At 39.9% G+C, this 26,147-nt stretch overlaps 1 protein-coding gene across 2 annotated transcripts in view; it reads left to right on the plus strand.

The window, feature by feature from the left end:
• The window catches only part of BLOC1S6 (biogenesis of lysosomal organelles complex 1 subunit 6), a 131,467-nt gene extending 105,640 nt beyond the window's left edge, over window positions 1-25,827 (plus strand). Inside the window, exons 1-5 of one of the 2 annotated variants that reach the window (XM_049613581.1) lie at window positions 4,971-5,290; window positions 10,190-10,331; window positions 19,228-19,315; window positions 21,280-21,366; window positions 21,784-25,827. In XM_049613581.1, the coding sequence (XP_049469538.1) occupies window positions 5,209-5,290; window positions 10,190-10,331; window positions 19,228-19,315; window positions 21,280-21,366; window positions 21,784-21,903 (519 nt within the window). In that variant the 5' untranslated portion in view covers window positions 4,971-5,208 and the 3' untranslated portion in view covers window positions 21,904-25,827. Of the gene's footprint in view, window positions 1-4,970; window positions 5,291-10,189; window positions 10,332-19,227; window positions 19,316-21,279; window positions 21,367-21,783 lie in introns of those variants that run through there. The other variant, XM_049613580.1, reaches the window with a different exon arrangement.
• Window positions 25,828-26,147: the final 320 nt, after the last annotated feature.

Below are 26,147 nucleotides of genomic sequence, written 5' to 3' on the forward strand. Positions count from 1 at the left end.
CTTAAAAATAAAACTGTCAGTTATTTTACCAACAAAAATGGGTTTATGTAGGAATGACAAATAATTGCAATTCAAGGCATATAAGCTTCAGCAAGACCATAGGCAAATCCAATGAGGGAGAAGAATGTTATCTTATGAGAAGAAGAAGGAAGTTGGATGGGGTTGTTTTGAATGAAAGTCCATTGAAGGAAAGCAAAAGTTCAGTGTGTGATGAGTTTCACACTGGCTGAATTGCGAGGGTGGTTGAGTTCTTATAGGAGATGCAATATACATCTTTCTCTGTTGGGGGGTGTAAGATGATTCTGCCTGTTGAAGATTCTTCTGTTGGGGTCTATAATTGGTAATTTTTCCTGTAATTGAGTGGTACTGTGATACTGTTTCCCTTTCTAGCCTCCTGACTCTACTATAGTGAAGTTATCCTTTATTAATTCTCACAGAATGATGGAAAGTGCAGGAGCATTGCATTGAATGGAATTATTTTAGCAGTTTGCAAATGTAAAAGAATATTTTTCATGTAAATGTATTAGAGAAAAGTGGTTAAAATTGCTTGAGCAATCCTTTTAGACTGGTTAACCATAGGTAAAATGGTAGACTGTTTTCTCTTAGTACCCCAACTTCTCTGATTTCCTATCTTCAGTTCTTTCTTCCTTTTTTAATTTTTCTAAAAGATTTTCTTTATTTTTAAGTAATCTCTACACCCAACATGGGGCTTGAACTCACAACCCTGAGATCGAGAGTTGCATGCTCTACCAACTGAGCCATCCAGGTGCCCCCCTTCTTTCCTTTTTTAAAGTTTGTTTGATTACTTATTTAGAGGACAAGTGGGGAAGGGGCAGAGAGGGGGACAGAGGATCCAAAACAGGCTTTGTCCTGACCGCAGAGAGTCCAATGGGGGCCTTAAACTCATGACTGTGAGATTGTGACCTGAGCTGAAGTCAGATGCTTAATTGACTGAGCCACCCAGCTGCTCCCCACCCCGTTTTTTTCTTTTTTATTATTTTGTGAGCACATACCCTATATAAATGTGTTCAAATTCACAGCACTTAAAAAAAAATTTTTTTTTATGTTTATTTATTTTTGAGAGAGAGAGCATGAGCAGGGGAGGAGCAGAGAGAGAAGGAGACACAGAATCTGAAACAGGCTCCAGGTTCTGAGCTATCAGCACAGAGCCCAATGCAGAGCTCGAACTCACAAACCATGAGATCATGACCTGAGCCGAAGCCAGACGCTCAACTGACTGAGCCATCCAGGCACCCCAAAATTCACAACACTTTAATGCACTAGAAGCTTAAGGTCGTGGGCTGTAATGTCTTTCTCCTGTTTATCTTCCCCTTTTCCATCCCTTTTCTCTGCAGGCCCTGGTTCCTACATCTTTTTCACTCAAATCTTTTGTCCCCTCCTCCCCATTCTTTCTTCTGTTTTTGGAAAAGGATGGAAAAACATAAAGGGGAAGGATGAAGCAAATCCTGTGAGAGAAGTAGGTCAAACTGGGAGTAGATTTATCAAATCTTAGCACATTCTAAATGTAGGACATCCTGATCAATAAAAGGAAGAGAAAATCTTCATGTATTAACATTTTTTCCCCTTACTTAAAGCCCCTCCTACATACCTACTCATTTTCAGTTAGCACAAATAAAGGATATAGGGAAATTTAAGGTAAACCACAAAATTGAGGTGAATAAATAGTTTTGGCATATTTATTACATTACACTTGCTCCTTCTCTTTTTGGTTTCAAGGACCAGTAGACTTATTTTCCTTTTGCTATGAGTAAATTCAGTGTTTAACTCTTTCTGGACATCGTTTCTTTGGACTAACTTCTTCAGAGCTATGTGACTATACTTTGTGTTATCTTTTGTCTTCTTAAGTTGTTTTGGCCGAAAAGACTATAGAACACCTTTTAACTGTTGAATCTGTTTTGGTTTTGTCTCTCCAAAAGGCACCATTTTGAGGTCCTTGAGTCTGAAGTACTGTTTTGCTACTTGTGGTGGTGTGTGTTGTTTTTTTTTTCCCCCCCTGTTGGAAGGCTTTACTATTTTTTCTCTGCATATTACATTTGACCTGACCTCCAAGGTTTGGCTTAAGTTCATTTCCTCTATTAAGTTTTTAAACATTTTCTCCAGTTACTTCCCAATTGTGCAATTGTGGTTGGCTGAATAATGGCCCCTGCCCCTAAACATGTCCACTTTCAATTCCCCAGAATCTGTGAATGTTACCTTACATGGCAAAAAGTACTTGGCAGATGTGGGTTAAATTAAGGACCTTGAGATGGAGAAATGATCCTGGGTTATGTAGGTGGGATTAATGTAAGCACAAGTGTTCTTGTAAGAGGGAGCCCAGAGGATTGGAGTAGGAGGGGTGATGCTACAATGGTAATAGAGGGAGAAAAGGCAATGGGATATGGGGCCAGGAGTCAAGTAATGTGGGCTGTCTCTAGAAGCTGCAAAAGGCAAGGAAACAGATTCCTTCTTCAGAGCCTCCAGAGTAACCAGTCCTGTCAACACCTTGATTTTGGCCCACTGAGACTGATTTTTGACTTCTGACCTCCAGAACTGTCAGATGATGAATTTGTGTTGTTTTAAGCTACCAAGTTTGTGGTGATTTGTTATAGCTCAACAGGAAACTAATATTACATCATTACACCTTTTACAATCCTCTAGGTCTGTTCCACATAATTTATCATTTTATACTGTCATGTTCTCTAATTCTACTACATATAAGTGGTAGAATATAAATTCTTGGTAGACAGGAACAAGAATTTTTACTTCTTTTTTAATGATTTCCTTTATTATTTTATTTATGAATTTTTGCTGAAAGCAAAATAGAAGAGAGGACAAGATGATAAAAATAGGCAGGGTGTGACAGTCTAATTTCATCCTATTAAATTCAAATAACCAGTATTTTAAAATCCAAGTAATATGTTTAATACTGTGCATTTGCCATAAGAGGTAAAGAGGTTACAGACAACACATAGGACACAGATCTATTCTAAAAAGCTTTGATATCTAGTTGGGATAATACTAACAAATAACTAGGGTTACCAGGCAGCTTGTAAAAGGCCATCCTGCGTGATTCAGACTTTGGAGATTATAGGTATTTGGAATTTGGCTCTGGAGAATCAATACTTCATTCATTCATCAAATATTTATTGAGAACCCATTATGGCTCTCTGTGAATAAGAGTTTCTGTCTGGAGTTTAAAATCAAATAAAGGAAGTCAAGGGAAATAACTAATACAAGAATGGATTAAGTGCTAAACAGCAGGAGGATGCTTTGTAGTTGAGAAAGTTTATTACTACAATTTCTGAAAGTTGAAAGGGTAGGTGGGATTGTGAATCATTTTAAATTAAAGGTATTATTTTGGTCAAGCCTTGGAAGATGAGTAGGACTTTGAAAAGAATAGAATATTCTGAAGCATGAGTAAGAATACCATAGACATTAAAGGGCATAGTTTTAGTAGTATGCTGGGATGCAACAAAGGATGTTTGAAGGGTAGTGCATTACTTTATTGCCGTGGTAACAAATTACCACAAACATTATAAATTTATTTTCTTATAGTTCTATAGGTCAGAAGTCTTAACACAGGTCTCATTGGGATAAAATTAAGATGTCAGCAGGGCTAAGTTTCATTCTAGAAGCTCTAAGGGTGAATCCACTTGTTTTTTCTAGCTTCTAGAGGTCACCACACACATGGCGAGTGGTTCTCTTCCTGTATTCTCAAAGCCTTTCTAACGATTCTTCATAGTCACATCTCCCTCTCTACTCTCCTCTTCTGCCTCCCTTTTCCAGTTTTGAAGGCATTTGATTGATTGATTGAACTTGGCCCACTTAATCCAGGATAATCTATTTTAGAGTCAAGTGACTAGCAACCTTAATTACTCTGTGGGTGAAGTTTAACATATTCACGGGTTCTGGGGGTTAAGACCCTGGACATCTTTTTTTTTTTGGGGGGGGGTACATTATTCTGCTTACCACAGATAGTAAGGAGCTAGCTAATCTTTAAAGGAAAGGAGGCCAAAAGGGTGTGAATGCACTGATATAGGGCAATGAAGAACAGGTTCATGTTTCTGAGGCTTGACATAAATCCTCATTGTTTTGAAGACAGCTTTGGCTGCCCTGTAATACACTGAACAGGCAATTTTGGAGTGCAACATTAGGAAGCCATTATTCCACTCAAGGTGAGAGAGTCTAAGGGAGGGAATAACTGATGTTGTTTTTATTTGGTCTGAAGCCGCATCTGCCCATTTCTTTAAACATTTTTTTTAATGGTTATTTGTTTTTGAGAGAGAGAGAGAGAGAGAGAGAGAACAAGCAGGGGAGGGGCAGAGAGACACCCAGACACAGAATCTGAAGCAGGCTCCAGGCTCTGAGCTGTCAGCACAGCTGACACAGGCTTGAACTCAGGACCGGTGAGATCGACCTGAACAGAAGTCCGACACTTAACCCACTGAGCCACCCAGGCGCCCCTGCATCTGCCCATTTCTAAGTTTTTCATCAAAATCATTACAACCTCCCACAGGATCGCTACATGGGCAGTTTCCGGTAATGGGGCTTAATTTGTCCAGTAGATACTGCAACCCAGGCCTTAAAATCATTCACCTACAATCAACAAGGGGAGACTGGAATCCTAGCAAATCCCCAGTTAGTAAGGCTAAAGCTCAAAAAGCTAAACACGGGTGTGTGTGTGTGTATATATATATATATATATATATATATATTAAATTAATAGTCCAAACCGAAGGGAAAGCACGCAGTCCTTGTTTTTAAGGTGTTTCCTTAATATGGACAAGAAACTGAAAAGCTGTGCCTGGCTTCGGTGAACAAAGCCCGACTCTGCATGGTCACACTCAACACAATCGCAACCCACCAGGGAGCGCCCTCTCCACCCTCTCCCGGACAATCAGTCGCAGGAAGTCCCGCACAGCTAACTCTACTGACGCCACGCCCTCCACCCTTCCATGACGTGGGCGCGAAGTCCCAGGAGCGCTGGGGGGTAGTAGTCCGGGAGGTGGAAGGTGGAGGCGGAAGGTGGAGGTGGAGGCGGAGGCAAGAAAGGAGGCGGTGGACGGGCGGTCACACCGTCTTCCGCTTCCGTCATTTCCGGGTGCGACCGCCGCTTCTGTCCGGCTGGGCGCTGGACGCGTGGGGTGCCCCCTTACTGCCTCTGACCGTTTGCACAACCGCCCCTTCCCTGTTCCCAGCGGGAAGGACATGAGTGTTCCTGGGCCGACGTCCCCGGACGGGGTCCTGGCAGGGCCACCCCACGGCCTGGGGGCCGGGGAGCCGACGCCGGGTACGTGCTACTGGGCGGGGCGGGCGGCCGGGACTCCGGCCGCTCCGCGGGAGAGAGCAGCTTGGTCCCGAGGCTCTGGCCCCCGTGCGGAAGTGGGGAACCGCTCCGGCCCCGGTGCCCAGCTGAATGAGTGGGAAACGAAGTTTGGAGGGGAGGCAGTGTTTGGGTGGCGATTGATGGTGAGGTCATTCTGTGACTGTGTTGACTCCAGCACATTGTTAGTGGTTGAAGATGAATTTGTCAGAAAGTTGATCGGTTTGTAATTCAGAGAATTGATGTATTCAAGTATTATTGACTACTCACTCATGAAATGTTTTACTTACTGTCATTCCTCCAGCGGTTTTCTCAACCCGAGTTCCAAGAGAGATTTAAGCCCTAATACCCTAAGACATCCATTGCATGCAATGAATTGACTTGCTAGGCATCCTGAATGGTACTGTTTACCATTCTCGGGAGAATTGAGAAGACAGGGCATGAAAACAGTTTCTGTGTCCTCTGGTTCAGATGAGGAACCCCACGTAAGAAAGGCTACAGGGCTTTCGATGTGTCGTTTCTACCTCCTGTTCTAGGAATATAGGGGTTACTTAAAAATAGTGCTTTCAGCCCTTTCTTGGTCATGCTTTTCCTCAGTGATCGCCCCCTCTTTACACTTGCATAAGCTGACTTCCTTGTGCATGTGCAGCTTGGGTCCTTCTCCGTTTGCCTTTCCGTTCGCTTGCTGGATACTTTGACATGGTTGTTTCGCACCAGCCTCACATACGGCATGTGCATGAATAAAAGTAGATGTCTGATTCCATTAGTGCCAAGTCACCCACAGTTGAAACTTTGACGGTCACTCTTGCTTTTCTTCTCACTTGCCTCCTATTTCTGTTTTAGTCTAGGGGATTCCACTATGCAATTTCCATCTCGTCTCTAGTTTTACTCTTCCAAGAGCAGTTGTAAGGCTATCCACCCCCAGTCTCTTACGCTTCCATTGCACGTATCCCACTGTTGTCATACCACTGCCCCAAGATAAAGCACCAGTCATGTCATTTTCTTGCTGGGAAACCTTAAAATGGCTCCTTACTACTTCCTAAGCAAAAGGGCAAACCCCTTAGCTTGACACTCAGGGATCCTCATAGGCTGGCCAGATGGTCTTGTAGCTCACTTTTGCGTATGCCCTATGCTCCAGACCCTCCCAAACTACCTTGTCTTTCTAGAGCAATCCTATAGTCCCACCTTTCCTTATGATGCCTTTTTTTTTTTTTTAACCTATATCTTATTCCTTCTTTTAGAATTCTTACCCATTTGGAAATAGTGGCCCTCAAAGATTGTTCTGGGAGTGTAAATTGGTGCCATCTCTTAGGAAGGCAGTTTTGCAGTGTCTGTTTAAGAAATGCATAAACTCTGTCCCGTGATTCAACTTCTAAGAATTTATCCTACACAAACATTGACATAGATACGCAAAGACAAGCAAGGAAACTCCTGGCAACATTGAAATGGCAAAAAGTGAAAATAACCTAAATACCTATCCTTAGGTATCTTAGTCTCCATGGGCTGCTACAACTAAGTACCACAGGCCGGGTGGCTTAAACAACAGACATTTATTCCTCAAAGTTCTGGAGTTCTACGAAGTCCAGGATCTATGTGCTGACCAGTTAGGTTCCTGGTAAGAGTCCTCTTCTGATCTTGCAGACAGCTGCCTTCTCGCCTTGCCGATACCTCACATGGTAGAGGGAGAGAGTTTGGTTTCTCTTTATCTTTTAAGGATGCAACCCATCATGGGGCCCCACCTTCATGACCTCATCTAAACTGAATTACTTCCCAAAGGTCCCACCTCCAGCTACCTTTATGTTGGAGGTTGGGGCTACAAAATAATGTAGGGGGGACACATTCAGTCCATAGCAGGGAACTAGTTAAACAAAATATAGTAGAATTCTATTCTGTTAAAAACAATGTAGTAGATGCATATATGCTCATATGGAAAGATATCTAAGATGTATATTTAAGAGTTGCAGAACAATATGAGTAATATTTATGATTAAAACAGGGCTTCTGCATAGGTATGCAGTGATAATTTTTTTGAAGGCTATATTGGAAACTACAGAGTGACTGCATTAAGGGAGTTAGAAAGAGTATTTTTTTTAAAGATTTTATTTATTTTTAAGTAATCTGCACCAAATGTGGGGCTCAAACTCGTAACCCCGAGATCAAAAGTCGCATACTCTACCAACTGAGCCAGCCAGTGTATGCTGAGAAAGAGTATTTTTACTATTAGCCTTTACCTCCCCCTTCTGTGTTTTAAGCTTTTACAATGAGTAATACTTTAAAAAAAAATGTTTATTTATTTTGAGAGAGAGCATGGGGGAGGGGCAGAGAGAAAGAGGGGGACAGAGGATCTGAAGCAAGGCAGGCTCCCTGCCGACCATAGACAGAAGATAGCCCAAGATGGTGCTCAAATTCACGAACTGTGAGATCATGAGATCATGACCCTGAACTGAAAAGTCAGACGCTGCTCAACTGACTGAACCACCTAGACGCCTCCTTTTTTTTTTTTTATGTTTCCCTCTGAGTTTCCATAATAGTTTCTGTTTCTCTAATGCCCCTTCTCATATATTATCATTATGATTCCCCTGTATCAAGCTCTTTGTACAGGGGGAGGGGGACTTGCTTAATTTATTCTTGTAACCTTGGAAACTAGTAGGGAGTACAGGTGTGCAACTAATGTTTCTTGTATGAGTAGGGTAAGGACCCTTTCTTTTAATCTCCCACAGTAAAGTACCTTGAACTTAGTAACTTAATGTATGTAGAGACGTGAGTAAGTCAGACTCTTCCAATTATTAACCAGAATATTGGGGTAGAGTAGGAGGAGGACTGTGAGTTAAATGTTTATATATTGTAAGGGAGACATCGTAGCTGTTGTTCTTAAAGTTGAGATATCCTTATTTGGGTGTTTCTATTTATCTGTAATACTTGTTTTCTGTATTTCCTTAAAGAGAGTTGCTGTTGTTTGCACTGTTACTGTAATCAAGCCTTAAGCAATGGCATTAATTTTCAGATATTCTTTATTCACTTCCCATCTGATGGTACATGAATGGCAATATTTGCAAATACTCTGCTTTTTCCTGTTAAATTTTTATTTCATTTGTGGAGTGCTTCAGTTTCTAGTTAGCTCTTGTCCATTTGAACATTGCCTTGTGATTTAGAGAATTCCAAAATTTGTTCATGTATTTCTCAGAATCAAAATAAAAACCATACTACTTTTTTATCTATAAAAACTTACTTTGAATATGACAGCATGTTGTTTTCCTCCATCTTGCTAAAATGTAAATCTGTGGTAAAAACTATACTTGGAAGTGAGCTATAAGGAATGTGGCATGATAAATGTATTTTACATAATGATCTAATTTGATGTTACTGAGTATTACCAGATTATGATTAAATGGAGATGTTTCAGAATTTAATGTTTAAAAATGCTCTTAGAGTACAATTTTAGTAATGTGACCATCTGACTTTCTTATATCATTAAAAAAAATTTTTTTACTGTTTATTTTTGAGAGAGAGAGACAGAGCATGAACGGGGGAGAGGCAGAGAGAGAGGGAGACACAGAATCTGAAGCAGGCTCCAGGCTCTGAGCTGTCAGCACAGAGCCCCATGCAGGGCCCGAACCCATGAACCGTGAGTTCATGACCTGAGCTGAAATCAGACATTCAACCGACTAAGCCACCCAGGCACCCCTTTTTCCCTCATTTTAAGCCAGTGATTCTAAAATCTTAAAAACCACTCACCGAACCATGTTTAGAAATAGTTTTGTACTTTTCTTGTTGGAGTAGTGATTGACAGTTATTCATTTTAGACATCTTTTGTACAGGTTTTATTTTTAAGTAATCTCTCTGCTCAACGTGGGGCTCATGTTTATCTCACAGCTCTGAGATAAAGAGTTGCATGCTCCATTGACTGAGCCAGTCAGGCGCCCCCATTTTAGATGTTTTTGAGTGCCTAACTGCTTACACTGTTATTATTCAAAGGAAAAGCATGAGGCGTAGTTCCTGGCATACGTCTAGATTTACATGCAATTATTATATACTATTTTCTATGGTAAATTAAGGTGCTGAGTCTCCAGAGAAGAGAAATCCTTTGAAAATCTTCTTCTAACAATGATAAAACAGCTTCCCTTTTACATATAAATAGTATATCAAGCTTTATGAAAAGTAAATATTGACCCACATTTTTACTTACATTGAATTGAAAAAGAAATTTTTTTAGGCATTGCATTTATATGAATGTATATAGAATTTCTGCATGGTTTTGAAAGGAAGGATTTATTGCTTTCATTCAGTGACTTTTTCCTACTTTTAGGCCTCAGACTCTTAATAATCCACTGAAAACTATACATCTCTTGCCCTGAAAAATACATAAACATATAGAATATGTTTTGCATATGTTAATGTTCTTTTAATCCAGACTTTACCTTATACTAGTAGCTTAAAAACATTTTTTTGAATGCACATATCCTGTTTATTAGAGGACACTCAGAAGGTAAAGCTCAAAGAAAAGGAAGGGGGTGCCTGGGTGGCTCCATCAGTTAAGTGTCTGATTCTCGATTTCGGCTCAGGTCATGATCTCATGGTTTGTGATATTGAGCCCCGTTTTGGGTTCCAAGATGACCACATGGAGCCTCCTTGGGATTCTCTCTCCCTTTCTCTCTGGCCCTCTCCCACTTGTGTGTACATTCTCTCTTTCTCTGTCTCTCTCTCTCTCTCTCTCAAAATAAATAAAAGAAAAGGAAGGAAGGATGCCTGTAGTGTCCTGTGTGTATGTGCTCTGAATCTCACTGTCAGCCCCCTCCCTCACTATTACTTCTTTTACCCCTGTGTCCATTTAAAAGACTCCTACATTTGATTTTCTTTTGGGGACAGGTTTAAGTGACACTTCTCCAGATGAAGGGTTACTAGAGGACTTGGCTGTAGAAGACAAAGCTGTGGAGCAGCTGGCAGAAGGATTGCTTTCTCACTACCTGCCAGACCTTCAGAGATCAAAACAAGCTCTTCAGGAACTCACGTGAGCTAACAAAAACCATGGTTGCACTCATTTCCCCTTTGGCATAGTTATGGTTTACTGTATATGTATAAGTGTATGCTCTATTAAGGTATAATATTTTGCAATATTGAATACAGTTGAGTATTTCTGTCTTTAGCGGTAGCAAATGGGAGTGAAGGAATACTTAGTAACCTAAATGTAAAAAGTGAAATGAATACTTCTAGAGTGTGTGGTCTCATAAGAAGTACCCCTGGGTGCTTGGGTGGCTCAGTCAGTTAAGTATCTGACTTTGGCTCAGGTCATGATCTCACAGGTTTGTGAGTTCGAGTCCCACATCAGGTGAACTTCAGCTCTGCTTTGGGTGAGCACGAGCCCTGCTTTGGGTGAGCACGATCCCTGCTTCGGGTGAGCACGAGCCCTGCTTTAAGTGAGCCCCTCTCCTGTCTCTCTGTCTCCCTCTCTCTCTCCTCCTTGTGGGATTCTCTCTCTCCCTCTCTCTCTCTGCCTCACACTCACTGTGTCCTCTCTCTCTCAAAAGGAAAGAAAAAAAAAAAAAGAAGAAGAAGCACCCCTGTATCTTATCTAGACTCTTTGATTAGTTTTGGTGTTTTACCATCATTTTATGAAAATATTGCCTGTTGGAAGTGTTGCAAAATTGCCGTGGGAGTCAGATGTGTTTTCAGTCACTGGTTCACATGAGTTGCCAAAAATGTTTAAGTGTCTTTTTTGGGGAGGACCCATTTCTTTTCTGGTGGTCTACCAGCTAAATAAACGATTGGAGGATACACCAAGAGAAGAACAGGATAAGGAAAAACGGAACTCGTAGAGGAGGATCAGTATGCAAAACTACACACTAACTTTATCAGCTCCCACTCGGAAACAGTGGACCGAACTTCTGCTTCCTCTTGGGTAGGACCTCGCATGGTTGCCCAAGCTGGCCTATCATTTCTTTCTGTGGTGGTCAGCCATAAACTGGCCTGTGAGCTGCTGCTGCTGTAAGACCTACCCTTTGAAAAGTTACCTTAAAGGGCTGTATTAGTGCAAAAGGAGGGAAACAATCACCCACGATGTCCATTTTGTAAATACCAGTAAGTAATGTTATAATCCTTGGATTTGGAGGTGATAAATGAGTATGTAAGTGGTACCGTGTTCTGCTATGTGTGGCACACTACTGTAGTCAGGGCGTTGGCAGCACCCTTGGTTTTCTGCTGGTTCCGATGAGATTTTTTATCCCAAGTGTGTGGTATGCCTTGTATTTTAAAGCCGGTCAATTCATGTGGCAAAAAAGTCATAAAGATTTTGTAGGGGAGTTTGAATGAAGTAAAAGTATGATCAACTGAAGGATGGTAAGAAACTCTGCAAGCAAAAGATATCTGGATATGTTTTGCTGGGAAGGAAGCTGGGAACCACAATTTAATTGCAGAGTTTAACTGATGACATTGGCTAAAATGTAGTGGTTTATTTTTTTTATTAAAAAACATTTTTTTTTTAACGTTTATTTATTATTGAGAGACAGACACGGAGTGTGAGCAGGGGAGGGGCACAGAGAGAGGGAGACCCAGAATCTGAAGCAGGCTCCAGGCTCTGAGCTGTCAGCACAGAGCCCGACACGGGGCTCGAACTCACAAGCCGTGAGATCATGACCTAAGCCGAAGCCGGACGCTTAACCGACTGAGCCACCCAGGTGCCCCTAAAATTTAGTGTTTTATTTATTTATTTAATTAATTTATTTTTATTAAAAAAATTTTTTTTTAATGTTTATTTATTTTTGAGAGAGATAGAGCCCAAGCAGGGGAGGAGCAGAGAAGGAGAGAGGGAGACACAGAATCCAGAGCAGGCTCTAGAGCCCCACACAGGGCTCGAACTCACAAACTGTGAGATCATGACCTGAGCTGAAGTCAGAAGCTTAGCCAGCTGAGCCACCCAGGTGCCCCTAAGATTTAGTGTTTTAAATAACCCCTCTTATCTTCTGAGGCACCTAGACGACGACGACGATGATAGTAACATCAGCTACTGTTTATTGCTATATGTTCTACTTGCCTGGCACTTTATATACCATATCTCAATCCTGACACCTGCTTTTGAAGTGTTAATATTATTCCTGTTTACGGTTGAGGAAACCGAGGTTCAGAAATGTTAAGTAAACCGAAAAAGATTACACAGGTAGTGGTAGAATTAATAATGGAATATGATGAGTAAGCAGTTATTTTACCTCTTTAGTGTTAAGGAAAGTCACGTTTCAGAGAAAGGAAAAAGGTGTTTTCAAGCAGCTGCCTCTTTCATCCCTGTCTACAAATCCTACTGCTGATAAAGATTTAGGGGAAAGAGTACTGGATGGAGCCAGGCATCCTGACTGTTGTGAAACAGTTTAATTTTCATTAAGCCACTTTAAGTTACAGAAACAGGCCCACAGAGGTGAAGGAGAAGGTTGTGGTAGATACAAGTTAAGTTTATTTTGTAGCTAGTAATGGGAAGACCGGGAACAAAACTAACTTTATATATAAGAAAGGTTATGAATGTTCTTTTACATGTATTTGTCATTTTAAGAACCCCTGGAAAGAAAGAAAAGAGGGAGTCTGGGATTTAGGCCCTAAAAGTCTCTGGCAAGGTATAATCATAAGTAGCCTTAGTGGCGTTCCTTTTGAGATAAGCCACACTTGGACCGTCCAAGGAAATAGCTTTTTTCTCAGAGGATCATCCCCCAGATACTGCATTGATACTGCCTGGTCACTCCCAGCACATTTACTACAGATGATACAAAACTTTTAAGGGACAGGAAGGCGAGTCATTTCTACCTGATATTGAAGCTAAATATTCTGTGGAACCATTTCCTAGAGTGTCTAGACTTATGGATCATGAAAACACTGTACTTACAATTACTGTTTTATTATTATTACTTTTTTTTTTTTTTTTTTTTAGAGAGAGAGAGAGAGAGAGTGTGTAAGCAGGGAGAGGGGCAGAGGGAGAGAGAGAGAGAATCTTAAGCAGGCTCCACACTCAGTGCAGAACCCAATGCAGGGCTCAATCCTATGACCATGGGATCATGACTTGAGCCGAAATTGAGAGTTGTACACTCAACTGACTGAGCCACGCAGGCGCCCCTAATTACCATTTTATTATAAAGAATACAGATCAGGACCAGCCAAATGAAGAGACACATAGGGGAAGGTGTGGGAGTATATCCACCACAGAGCTTCTGTGGCTTCTTCTAGTGAAATTAGGGCATGTTACCTTCTTGGCACATCGATGTGTTTACCAACCAGGAAGCTCTACTGAGCCTCAGTGTTTAAAGTTTTTATTGCTGCTTCACTCTGTGAGCACAACTGATTGAATCATTGGCTATGTAATTGAACTCACTCTCCAGCCCCCCTCCTACAACCTCCCTTCTCTGGAGAATGGACTGATATTGAATGGCTCAAAGCTCCAACCCTGTGACCACATGATTGATCTTTCTGGCATGAGCAGCCCCCATCCTGAAGCTCTAGGGGCCCACCATATGTCACCTCATTAGCATAAACTCTGGTGTGCTTAAAGAGGGGTTCATGACTAATGAAGATACTTCTATCATTTGAGAAATTACAGAAGTCTTAGAACAGACATGCCAGGAACCTGGGACAAAGATCAGGCAAATTCATGCTTATACAATAAATGTTTATTCAGACTTTTTGCCTGTTTTTTGTTTTTTGTTTTTTTAAGTTTATTTATTTATTTTGAGGTGGGGAGGGGCAGAGAGAGAGAGGAAGAGAAAGAATCCTAAGCAGGCTTTGCAATGTCAGCATGGAGCCTGATACTGGGCTCGATATCACAAACTGAGATCACGACCTGAGCCGAAATCAAGAGTCGGACACTTCACTGACTGAGCCACCCAGCCGCCCCTCTTTTGCCTATTTTTTAACTGGGTTGTTTATTTTCTTTTTTAAAAATGTTTATTTATTTTTTGAGAGAGAGAGAGAGGATGTGCATGTACGTGTGCGTTGGGGAGGGGCAGAGACAGGGAGACAGAGGATCAGAAGCAGGCCCTGGCTGTCAGTGCAGAGCTTGACTCAGGACTCAAACTCATGAACCATGAGACCATGACCTGAGCCATGACCTGACCTGAAGTCAAATGCTTAACTGACTGACCCACCCAGGTGCCTTGGGTTATTTATTTTCTTACTGTTGAGTTTTAAGTGTTCTTTGTATACTTTGATACAAATCCTTTATATGTCTTACAAATATTTTCTCCAAGCATGTGGCTTGTCTTCGTACTTTTTTTTTTTTTTAATTTTTTTTTTCAACGTTTTTTATTTATTTTTGGGACAGAGAGAGACAGAGCATGAACGGGGGAGGGGCAGAGAGAGAGGGAGACACAGAATCAGAAACAGGCTCCAGGCTCCGAGCCATCAGCCCAGAGCCCGACGCGGGGCTCGAACTCACAAACCACGAGATCGTGACCTGAGCTGAAGTCGGACGCTTAACCGTCTGTGCCACTCAGGCGCCCTGTTGTCTTTGTACTTTTAAGAGTGTCTTTTACAGAGCAGAATTTTTAATTTTAAAAGTCTGACTTACCAATTTTTTAAAGTTTTTTTTTTTTATATTTGTTTATTTTTGAGAGAGCAGTAGTGGGGGAGGGGCAGAGTGAGGGGTATAGGATCTGAAGGGGGCTCTGTGCTGACAGGCTGACAGCCGTGATGCTGATGATGCGGCTCGAACTCAAGAACTGTGAGATCATGACCTGAGCCAAAGTTGGACACTTAACCGACTGGACCTCCCAGGTGCCTCTTAAAGTTTTGTTTTGTTTTTTTTAATGTTTATTTATTTCTTTTGAGAGAGAGAGAGAGAGAGAGAGAGAGAGAATATCCCAAGCAGGCTCTGTGCTGTTAGCTCAGAGCCTGATGTGGGGCTTGATCCCACAAACCATGAGATCATGACCTGAGCCTAAATCAAGACTCAGACACTTAACCAGACTGAGCCACTTAATTTTTTTTTCATGGATCATGATTTTGATATTTCATGTAAAAATTCATCACCGAATCAAGGTCACCTAAGATTTTCTCCTGTGTTTTCTTCTAGATGTTTTAGGGTTTTACTTTTTATATTTAGACCTATGGTCCATTTTGAGTTAATTCTTATGAAATTGTAAGATCTTTGTTTAGGTTAATTTCTTTGCACGTCAGTGTCCAGTTGTTCGCTCGCATTTGTTGAAAAGACTAGCCTGAATCCACTGCATTGTCTTTGCTCTTTTGTCAAAGAGGACTTGACTGTATTTGTGTGGATCTATTTAAGAGCTTTCTATACTGTTGCATTGATGTGTCTGTTTTACCGGTATCATGCTGTTTTGATTTCTATAGTTTTGCAGTAAATCTTGAAATTGGGTAGTGTAAGTCTTCCAGCTTTGTTCTTATTCATTGTGTTTTGGCTATTCTTGGTCTTTGCCTTTCTATGTGAATTTTAGGATCAGTTTGTTGATATCTCCAAAATAACTTGGTGTGGTTTAAATTGAGATTGCATAGATTCCATAGATCAAGTTGGGAAGAATTGGGAGGATAACAATATTGAGTTTCTTATTCCATGTACTTGCAATATCTGTTACTTGGATCTTTTAAAATTTATTTCATTGGAGTTTTATAGTTTTTGCTTATAGCTCCTGTACATATTTTGTTAGATTTATATCAAAGTATTTCATATGAAGTATTGATTTTTCTAATTTTTCTAATTATTCACTGCTGACTTTTATACATTAACCTGATACCCTCCTGAAACCTTGCTATACTCACATATTTTGTTGATTCTTTGGGATTTTCCACATGGGCAATCATCTGTGAACAAAGACAGTTTTATTTCTTCCTTTCCAGTCTGTATACATTTTATTTCCTTTTCTTGTCTCATTACATTAGCTAGAGCTTCCAGTACGATGTTGAATAGGAATAGGGAGCAGACATCCTCTCCTTACTCCTGATCATAAAGGGAAAGCGTCTAGTTAGTTTCTCACAAGTGTGATGTTAGCTGTAGTTTTTTTTTAATGTTCTTTATCAAGTTGAGGAAGTTCCTCTCTCTAGTTTGTTGAGAGTTTTTAATCATGAATGGGTGTTGGACTTTGTCAAATGTCTTTTCTGCATCATATAATAGTACCAAATGATTTTTCTTCTTTAGTCAGTTGATATGCTGGATCACACTGATTGATTTTCAAATGTTGAACCGGCTTTGAATACTTGGAATAAATCTCATTTGATTGTGGTGTATAATTCTTTTTATATATTGTTGGATTTGTTTTGTTAATATTTTGTGGAGGATTTTTCCATCTCTGTTCATAAAAGATACTGGTCTAGAGATGCTTGGGTGGCTCAGTCAGTTAAGTGTCTGACTCTTGATCTCAGCTCAGGTCTTTATCTCAGGGTGGTGAGTTCAGGCCCTGCTTTGAGTTCTGTGTTGTATGTAGAGCCTACTTTAAAAAAAGATACTGGTCTATGGTTTTCCTTTCTTGTAATATCTTTATCTGGTTTTGGTTTTCACGTAATGTTGGCCTCGTAGAATGAGTTAGGAAGTGCTCCCTCTGCCTTGGCTTTGCTGGAAACTATTGTGGAGAATTTGCGTCATTCCTTCCTTAAATATTTGGCAGAAATTAAGTGTGAAGCCATCTGGTCCTGGCATTTTCATTTCTGGAAGGTTATAACTTACTGACTGAATTCCTTTAACAAATGTAGACCTACTTAGATGATCTGCGTCTCCTTGTGTGAGTTTTGGAAGTTTGTGTCTTTCAAGGAATTAGTTATTTCCATCTGAGATATCAATTTGTGGACAGAGTTGTTGGAGGTATTCTTTTATGGTCCCTTTAATGTCCATGGAGTCAGTGATGGTTTCTCTTCTATAAGTCATGTTAGTAATTTGTGTCCTCTCTCTTTTTCTTTGTGAGCCTGGCCAGAGGTTTATCCATTTTATTGATATTTTGAAGAACCAACTTTTGGTTTCATTGATTGTTCTTTACTGTTTTCTAGTTGTAACAGTGTCATTGCTTTCCTGTTTACGCGGGATCATTGACTTGCTGGCTGCTTCTTATTTGTTCCATATTTCACTTTCTGTGGTCTCTAGTCAGAGCTGAAGGGACAAACTTGTGACCTGTGGGATTTGCCAAACTTACTGCTGGATGGTGGAGATGTTGTAACTGCTTTTCATTCTCTACATTGCTATTTTTTTCATCATTGTTCTCTGTTTAGCGTAGCTTCACAAGCAAATCACGTCATATTTTGCTTTGCCTGTAGTATTCTTTAAAATGTTTAGAGGCGCCTGGGTGGCTCAGTCAGTTAAGCATCATGATGTCAGCTCAGGTCATGATCTCGCAGTTTGTGAGATTGAGTCCCTGCGTCGGGCTCTGCGCTGACAGCATGGAGCTGCTTGGGATTCTTTCTCTCTCTCTCTCTCTCTCTCTCTCTCTCTCTGTGTGTGTCCCTCTCCAGCTTGTGCACCCATGTGCACTCTATCCCTCTCAAAATAAATAAATAAACCTTAAAAAAATTGTTTTAATGTTTAATTCAGTGGCCCCTCAGTGTTTCTTATCCCGTGAGCCTGGCATTGGTTGATCCGGAGAGGGACGTCAGGAAAGTTGGCTTCTATTCCTCAATAAAAGGATTTGAATCAGAATTTTCATGAGGAACCTTAGAAGTTACCTGGTGTGAGCTTCCCACTTTATAAATAAAGAAATTCAGGCCCAGGAAAATAAATTTCCAAGATTATACAACTGGTTATTGGTGGGGCATCTTGTGATTCCTGGTCCTGTTTTTTCATCTTCTTACTACCCTCTTCTGATTTAGTATAACTTGATACTGCATTTTCCCCAACTCTAATCTAAAAAGTCATGGCTCCCCAGAGCACCTGGGTGGCTCAGGCAGTTGAGCATCAGACTTCAGTTCAGGTCACGATGTCACGTTTCAGGAGTTCAAGCTCAAGCTCGCTGCTGCCGGCGTGTAGTCTGCTTAGGATCCTCTATCTCCCTATCTCTGTTCCTCCCTGGCTCCTGGACTCTGTCTCAAAAAGAAATAAACCTTTAAAAAAGTCGTTGCTCCCCATTGCCTTTATGATAATGTTGCAGGTTTAATATACATAAAACATCACGTTTTTTGGGCAAGATGGTATAAAAAACTTTTTTGTTAGAAGTAACAAATAATAATTTTAAATGATTTGATGATTTCAGTCATTACAGTTAGATTTAATTATTAGAATTATTGCTCATTTAGGCAAGAATAAAAGACACAGTTATCAGAATGTGGCTGTGGAATATTATTTTGAAAAGGATTTTATTAGACCAAATAAGCCTTGGAGAGTGAATAAATTTTCAACTGAATTTTTTTTTTTTTAAACTGAGTTGAATCTTCAGCAGCTTTTTTTTTTTTTAATTTATTTATTTTTGAGACAGAGAGAGACAGAGCATGAATGGGGGAGGGGCAGAGAGAGAGGGAGACACAGAATCAAGCAGGCTCCAGGCTCTGAGCCATCAGCCCAGAGCCCGACGTGGGGCTCGAACTTACGGACTGCAAGATCGTGACCTGAGCTGAAGACGGACGCTTAACCGACTGAGCCACCCAGGTGCCCCTCAACTGAATTTTTACTTTTGACATTAACCAAGATGAAATGTGATTCCTCTTTAAAAAAAGTTTTTTTTAATGTTTATTTATTTTTGAGAGAGAGAGAGAGAGAGCGAGCAGGGGCAGGGGAGGGGCAAAGAGAGAGGGAGACATAGAACTGGAAGCAGGCTCCAGGCTCCGCACTGTCAGCACAGAGCACAACGTGGGGCTCGAACTCACAAACTGTGAGATCATGACCTGAGCCGAGGTTGGACGCTTAACCGACTGAGCCACCCGGGCGTCCCAAATGTGATTCCTTTTTAATGAACGAGCACTTAACAGTATGTATGGTTTATTTTGGCTATGTGCTTTTGTTTCAGACAGAACCAAGTTGTATTACTAGACACACTGGAACAAGAGATTTCAAAATTTAAAGAATGCCATTCTATGTTGGATATTAATGCTTTGGTAAGTATGATGTGAGTTGACACAGCTTAATGACATCTTGGCTTAGAAATAACTAGGTTTTTCCTTTGCGACGTTGTAGTTAGGTATGTTTAGGATCTTTTCCTCTAATTTTTTTTTTAACATTTTTTAAAAAGTTTATTTATTTATTTTGAGGGTGGGGCGGGGGGAGAGAATCCCAAGCAGGCTCTGCACCAGCAGCACGGAGCCCAATGCAAGGCTTGAACCCACAACTGTGAGATCATGACCTGAGCCAAAACCAGGAGCCGGACACTTAACCGACTGAGTCACCCAGGCACCCATTTTCTCTAATTTTTAAATTTTAGAATTTGTCCTTTAATGGGAAACCTTGATTTACTTTACTAGAACTTCTATTGTCGTGACTTGTTATCTTTCAGATGTTGAGCCTATAGTAGAAAAAGGAACTTATTTGTGACAGTCTGGAATAGATGTGCTCATAGTTAAAGACTTCTAAAAGGGAACTAAAAGTAAGGAACTTTTGGGGTACTGTTTTCCCTTAAGGAAAGTGCATCTTTCCTAATCAATTACATGGCTTTTTTAAAACCAGCATTTTGTTTAATTGTATGGCCCATTCATAATGCCATCACAAATTAATACTGAAATGGACTCTTTGGGGATCCTTTATAGACACTTTATATCTTTCAGTATATATGACAGTAGTTTAGTTTCATCAGAAGCTTTATAGATTTTTGATGAGAGGAACTGCTACTCTTTATTTTAAGAAACAGGGAATTGACAAAAATAAGGAACTTGTGGCTACCTTTCTCTTCACCTCAACGTGAAGCAGTAGCTTGGTTTGCATGATTTTTTAGACTTTTATATGAATGTCAAAAAATGAGCTTTCTGTTGGACAAGTGTGGCTCATTAATTTTTCCCTTTATTATAATCAAAAACAAGTCTGTTTTCTCTTGCATTAGGCAGAAGCCTGGGGTAGTAAATACAAAGTTTTCTGACTTGTGAAGGAAGTGGACAAGGCTACACTGACCTACTTGTGTCTTCCCCACTGAGTTCATATTGCAGCAGAACGAATATTTGCTGAGTGAATGAATGATAAATGAATGAACCAAGCAGATGTAATAGTGTTGCTTCAGTCTGAAGGGGCAGAAACTGTCTTCCTGTTTTTTCCTCTCTCAGCCCAAGTGGTTAGATTATCATTCAGGAACTGAAAACTGTGAGGCCCAGAGAGAGAGGGAGAGGGTCTGGAAGCTCTAGAGCTCATCAGACTAAGACTTTACTTGTAGATACATGAAGGCTGCTAATTTCTCTATTGACACTCCTCTCACTCTTATTACCTTGTCTCTGTCTGTTAACCTTGGCTCCTGAGAATGAGGTGTTTTTTTCTTTCTCTCCCATCCCTGGCTGAGATGGAAAAGTCTATACATACCATGGCTTGGGAAGACAAGTGTCCTTACAGAGCTTGTTCTGCTTGGTCTCGCTTTAGAAGCCCCAGGAACATGACCAGATTTATCGACAGTCCTCCCAGGATTCTCTGACCACAGCTTGGTTTTTCCTGATGGGCGGACACTTCACTTCAGTTGTCCTGTTCTCCTTTGTGAAGACAGTAGAGTGTTGTACTTTTTCTCAAATGAAACTCATAGCATTATTGGATAGTCTTACTAAAAGTTTAGGATTATATTGCATGTTTTTAAAGCACAGTGTTACCTGTACACAATATAAATGTCTGTTTTATGTTTAGTAACTTTTTTTTTTATCAGTTTGAACTGAATCAAGTGTTATCAAATACCTACTAAAGGCTTAAATAAAATTTGAATTTTGGAATGAAAATGTGGAGATAATTAAGGCTTTAAAAAATTTGGCCAATTTAGGCAGAGTGAGCAGTAATTTATTATTCATCCATCTTACTCTTTCAGTCTATTTTTTTTCCCCCTTTTAAAAAAACTTTGGCCTATTTGAACTTGACTTTTCATTTCCTTTTCCATATTTAGTTCACTGAAGCTAAACACTATCATGCCAAGTTGGTGAATATAAGAAAAGAGATGCTGATGCTTCATGAAAAGACATCGAAGTTAAAAGTGAGTTGAAAATTGTTTCACATTCTTTATAGAAGTGGAGGTTTAATTGTTTTTTCAAGTATTCATTTTCTGACTTCTTATGTACCCATACGCAATAACATAATTCATGGTACATTGTTTTCCTTTAAAACATATTCTTTTGAACCCCACTCTGGGCTTTTCTACTAATAGCTGGGCTGAGGAGCTCATATTTTCATTGTCACAGCAGTTCTCAGTCAGTAAGAGTTTGGAGTAAGAAATTCAATTTTGTGTGTGTGTTAAGGGGGACCTTAAATTACCCAGAATAGGCTTAAAAGTTAAATATGAAATTTAGTAATGCCTGTGGATTACCTCAAGTCAAAGCACTGCTACTTTTAAATTAGGCCATAACAGATAAGCCTTGATTGTTCTCTTGGTTTAAAATTTTTTTTGACATAGAAAAGAGCACTTAAACTGCAACAGAAGAGGCAAAAAGAAGAGTTGGAAAGGGAGCAGCAACGGGAGAAGGAATTTGAAAGAGAAAAGCAGTTAACCGCCAAACCAGCAAAGAGGACCTGAGAAGCTGAGTGTGTCTGTGTTCTTCCTCCCCCTGCCCCCTGTTACTTGCATGCAGGGCAGCCCAGGTGTGGGCTGGAGTGAGGGTAGTGCCTTACACCACCGGCCCGGCTCACATTTGCAGTCCTTTTCCCGGGAGTGCTGTCTCCGGATCTTCATTTCTGCCATCAAGGAGCTTTTTGCCCCAAGTAGAAGACAAAATGTCACTCGCTTTGAGTCTTTGAATGTAATTTTTCAACTTCTGTTTTGCATCATTTTTAAATTCCATACTTTGGCTTTGCATCATTTATCAATGGGAAAATGGATTGATTGCTTTAATAGTCCAGACTCTAAGTGATTAAAAACTAGTATTTTTTAGCGTCTTGAGAAGTGTGGATTGAAAAGATTCCATTTCTTTTATGACTTGCCTTTCTGGCAATATAGTGCTGGTTTTTGGTAATTGCTTTATTGTTGCTTGGTTCAGAAGAAATGCCAACCGGTTAAGCACATGTGCCCGTGGAGAAGAGGTGGTGTAAGCCTTTGTGAAGAACACGATGGAGAAATGCATAACGGGAAATAATAGCATCTTAGACGTCGGACCGATGGGCAAGATTCCAGATAGATTCTGCTAACTGTATGCTCTGTCTGCTTCCTAGCGTTGTTGCTCTTTAGTTTTTACGTATTCTCTGCGTTCAGGGTCGATTCTCTCTACTTCTAAAGTTTGGCAAGGGTGGTAGAGCTGTCACACACACAAATATGCTGAAATATTTCGAATACTTAGTAAGAGTCATCACACACTGAGATACAGTTGCCAGATTGATAAGATACGAGTCCAGCTTTCCAAATGGAAGTTCTCATCGCTAGCTCTGTCCATCCACTGATTTGCTGTGTGGCCTTACATGTAGTTACTTTTTCTGTGCTTTAAAAAAAGTTCTTAAGGTAGAATGATATCTTTACCCACTACCCATGTTATAGATAATGACAAGAATGGTGGAAAATTAGCAAATAGCTTCTTCACAAGAGACAGCATGATACCTTTAGTATTTGCTAGATTTTCCCCCTCAGTAGTTTCAGTAGGAACTTATGTGAGGAAATATTAGGAAGTTTCATTTTCTAAAATTGAGAGTATGTTACTAATTGTTTTAGTATTATTTAATATCCAACTGGTCTCCAATCTATATTACATAGAGACTGTACAGAACCTATAAAGGTGTGTGCTTAGAATGTGTATCTTTTATAGTCTCTGTTACATTTTGGTAAGCTGGAATCACTACCTCTGATCTCATATCAGGCTAATTAATGATGGAGAGGGCATTAGATTTAAGCTGATTGCTAAAAACTGGTCTGTTTGAAGGTTTACACAGTTTTGGGGAAGCTGTTCCCTTCTTTGATGAATGAATTATGATCTCACAATTTACTTGACTTTGACCTTATATTAAGAATATAAATACATTTTATTTTAAAAGGCTACATTTGTCCTCAAACACTAGCTAAAACTGCCTAGGGCAGGATTCATTAGCGCTTGTGGGACAATGTCACTTAAATTGGTGAATGAACTCCTCTGTAAAGGCTGTGCACTGTTTCTCAGAGTGTTTTATGGGCCAGCTGCATTAAATGCTGGTTCCTGGACACCTCTCTCAATCTGCTGGAGCAAATCTGTTTGTTTGTTTTGTCTTTTTTTTTTTAATTTCCCCACATGATTCTGATGGACCTCAAAAGTTGAGACCCACTGGTCCAGTGGTCTAGGTCAGAGGTTCCCACACTAGACTGTATGCCACTGTCACCTGGGAACTTAAAACAGACATTCTGGAAGATTCTTACTCGTTAGTTCTGAGGTGGGGTCCATGCAAATTTTGAAGAGCTCCCCACATAATTCTGATGCGGGGGACCACTGGTCTATAATGTCTAGTGATTTATATTTATAAGAAATGAAATAGCTTAAAAGCTACCCAATAACTCTTGGGATTAATCTTATGAAATAAATTCTCAACTGCTTTTGATAGGAAGTCAGATTTAAGACTGAAGTAGATAGCAGGCAGGAGATAGATATAGAATTCTGGTTAATTAATTGAACTTTTTGCAACCTGTGTTAAAATAAATCATGTTTATTGAATGAGTGACAAGGCACATATACTTTTAGAATTGTATTTAAGGTTTGAAGTTTTTTTTTTTAAATGTCAAGGACATATATTAGCAACCACTATTTTTAGGTCAGTTGTAAATCAAAAGTACTGTTACGTTGGTAATTACAATCTAACACTTGAGCTGTATTTCAGTAGCATAGAAACATATCTTACTGACTAAACCTAAATGGAATCCTTCTAGTAGTCTTGCTGTATTTTTGCACAGTATAATGAATTGGTACTTGGGTTGGTTGTTTGGTTGAAAAAAAAATTGCCTTTGTTTTGAACTATATCACGTGTGTACTGAACTAAAATGTTAAGAGTTAATTTTGTATTTACTTTGCAGTAGGTAATATGTAAAGATGCAGACATTGAATGTAATATGGATTGTGTCTGCAGTGAGTTTTTGAGTGGGTACAGTTTATAAATATGCCAGTTATACACCCTTGTACATTTGTCTGATTTTGAACTTGTACAATGAGGACTACTTTTTACACATTTAATTAAAGAAAAAAAAAAGTCTCTGAACTATCCCATGTCATTTATCCAGCACCGTTTTGTTCACAGCACTGTATACCTCCCTTTATGTTTCTTATTTTAAACATTTCGCTCCTTTGCTTTCCCCTCCTGTCATCTTTCTGTTAATGTTCTCTGTAGATTGTATCACAAAATGAGTGGTCCACTCATGGAATCCTTTTCAGAAAGGTGATAGAAAGTGTTGTGAAAAGAGTCTGGGTGAAACAACCCAACTTCATAAAGTTATTTACTATCTGAGAATAGAAATAATAACTACACATTTTAGTAATTTGGTAGGAAGTGCTTCATAAGGATCCCTGCATGAATCGCCTGTAAATAATGAAAATTTCCAGCTAATAGGATATTTTAGGTCAGGTTTAAAAATTTTTTTTAACCTGGGGCCACCTGGGTGGCTCAGTAAGTCAAGCATCTAACTCTTGATTTTGGCTCAGGTCATGATCTCACGGTTCGTGGGTTTGAGCCCCACTCTGTACTGACAGCGTGGAACCTGTTTGGGATTCTCTCTCTCTGTCTCTCTGTCTCTCTCTCTCTTTCTCTGTCCTGTCCCCCACTGCCTCTCAAAAATATATAAATATTTAAATTTAAATTTGTTTAACCCGTGAGTCCGTGGACTTCTGTGGATGGCCTTTGGAGGGGATATGAACTCTCATAAATCCCTTGTAGAATTTTGTATGTGTTTCCCAGGATTGGGTCTGTAGATTTCATTAGATTCTCTTATGTACATGTAACATTTCCTTCAAAGCAATGATCCTTAAACATTAAGCCTCCAAACTTCACTGTGAATATTAAAAAAAAGTTACTTAGTTTCTAGGTTTTCCTTTTGGATGAAGATAGTTCAGTTTTTTTGTTTGTTTGTTTTTTGTTTTTCAAACTCACTCAAAACCCAGAGATCAAGAATTGCATGCACTACCAACTGAGACTGTCAGGCACCCCGATAGTTCCTGTATTATGTACTTGTTCAAAGACTGTGTTTATACGGATTAATCAGTTATTTGAGATTTGCTCTGTTGCACATTCATACTGTTTCAGCTCTGTTTTGCATGTATGTGGCCAGATGCCACCTAGTCTTCAGGTTAGCATTTGGGTGAGGGCAGGTTTATTTCAAAGCCATTGAGAGAGTGAAGAGAGTAGTCAAGGGAGACAGTTTTAACGGCTAGTTTAAAAAGCATTTAAAGCAAAAATTCCAAAAAACGCAATGTGAAGGAAGGGCAGTCAAAGAGAGGGTAGGGAAAATTTGGAGCAGTAGCTCGATGTCGGGAACTGGAAAAAAAAAAAAAAAAAGGAAAGGCAAGAGTGAAGTAGAAGGGGAGGCAATGTATCTTTTGTAGACCCGTGTATCCTGAAAATAAGGGAAGTTGATAGGCATGTACAGAATAATAAATTAATAATATTCACCAATTTAGGATAAGGTCGCCCCCTACTGTCACTTCATTGTAAATTGGAGAGAAAGTTCTAGCCTGCTGTTCCTTCGGGTTTCGATCATAAAGACAATCTGTTCTCAATGTGTTTCAGGCCTGCAGTGCTCAAATCTGGATAAGGATGGGGCTGAAAATGTCTGAGTGCGTATGGGTTTTGCTCACTCCTATTCTAGGCTTGACTTTTATTCCG

This window comes from Panthera uncia (genome assembly GCF_023721935.1).
Source record: "Panthera uncia isolate 11264 chromosome B3 unlocalized genomic scaffold, Puncia_PCG_1.0 HiC_scaffold_1, whole genome shotgun sequence".
Lineage (NCBI taxonomy): Eukaryota > Metazoa > Chordata > Mammalia > Carnivora > Felidae > Panthera > Panthera uncia.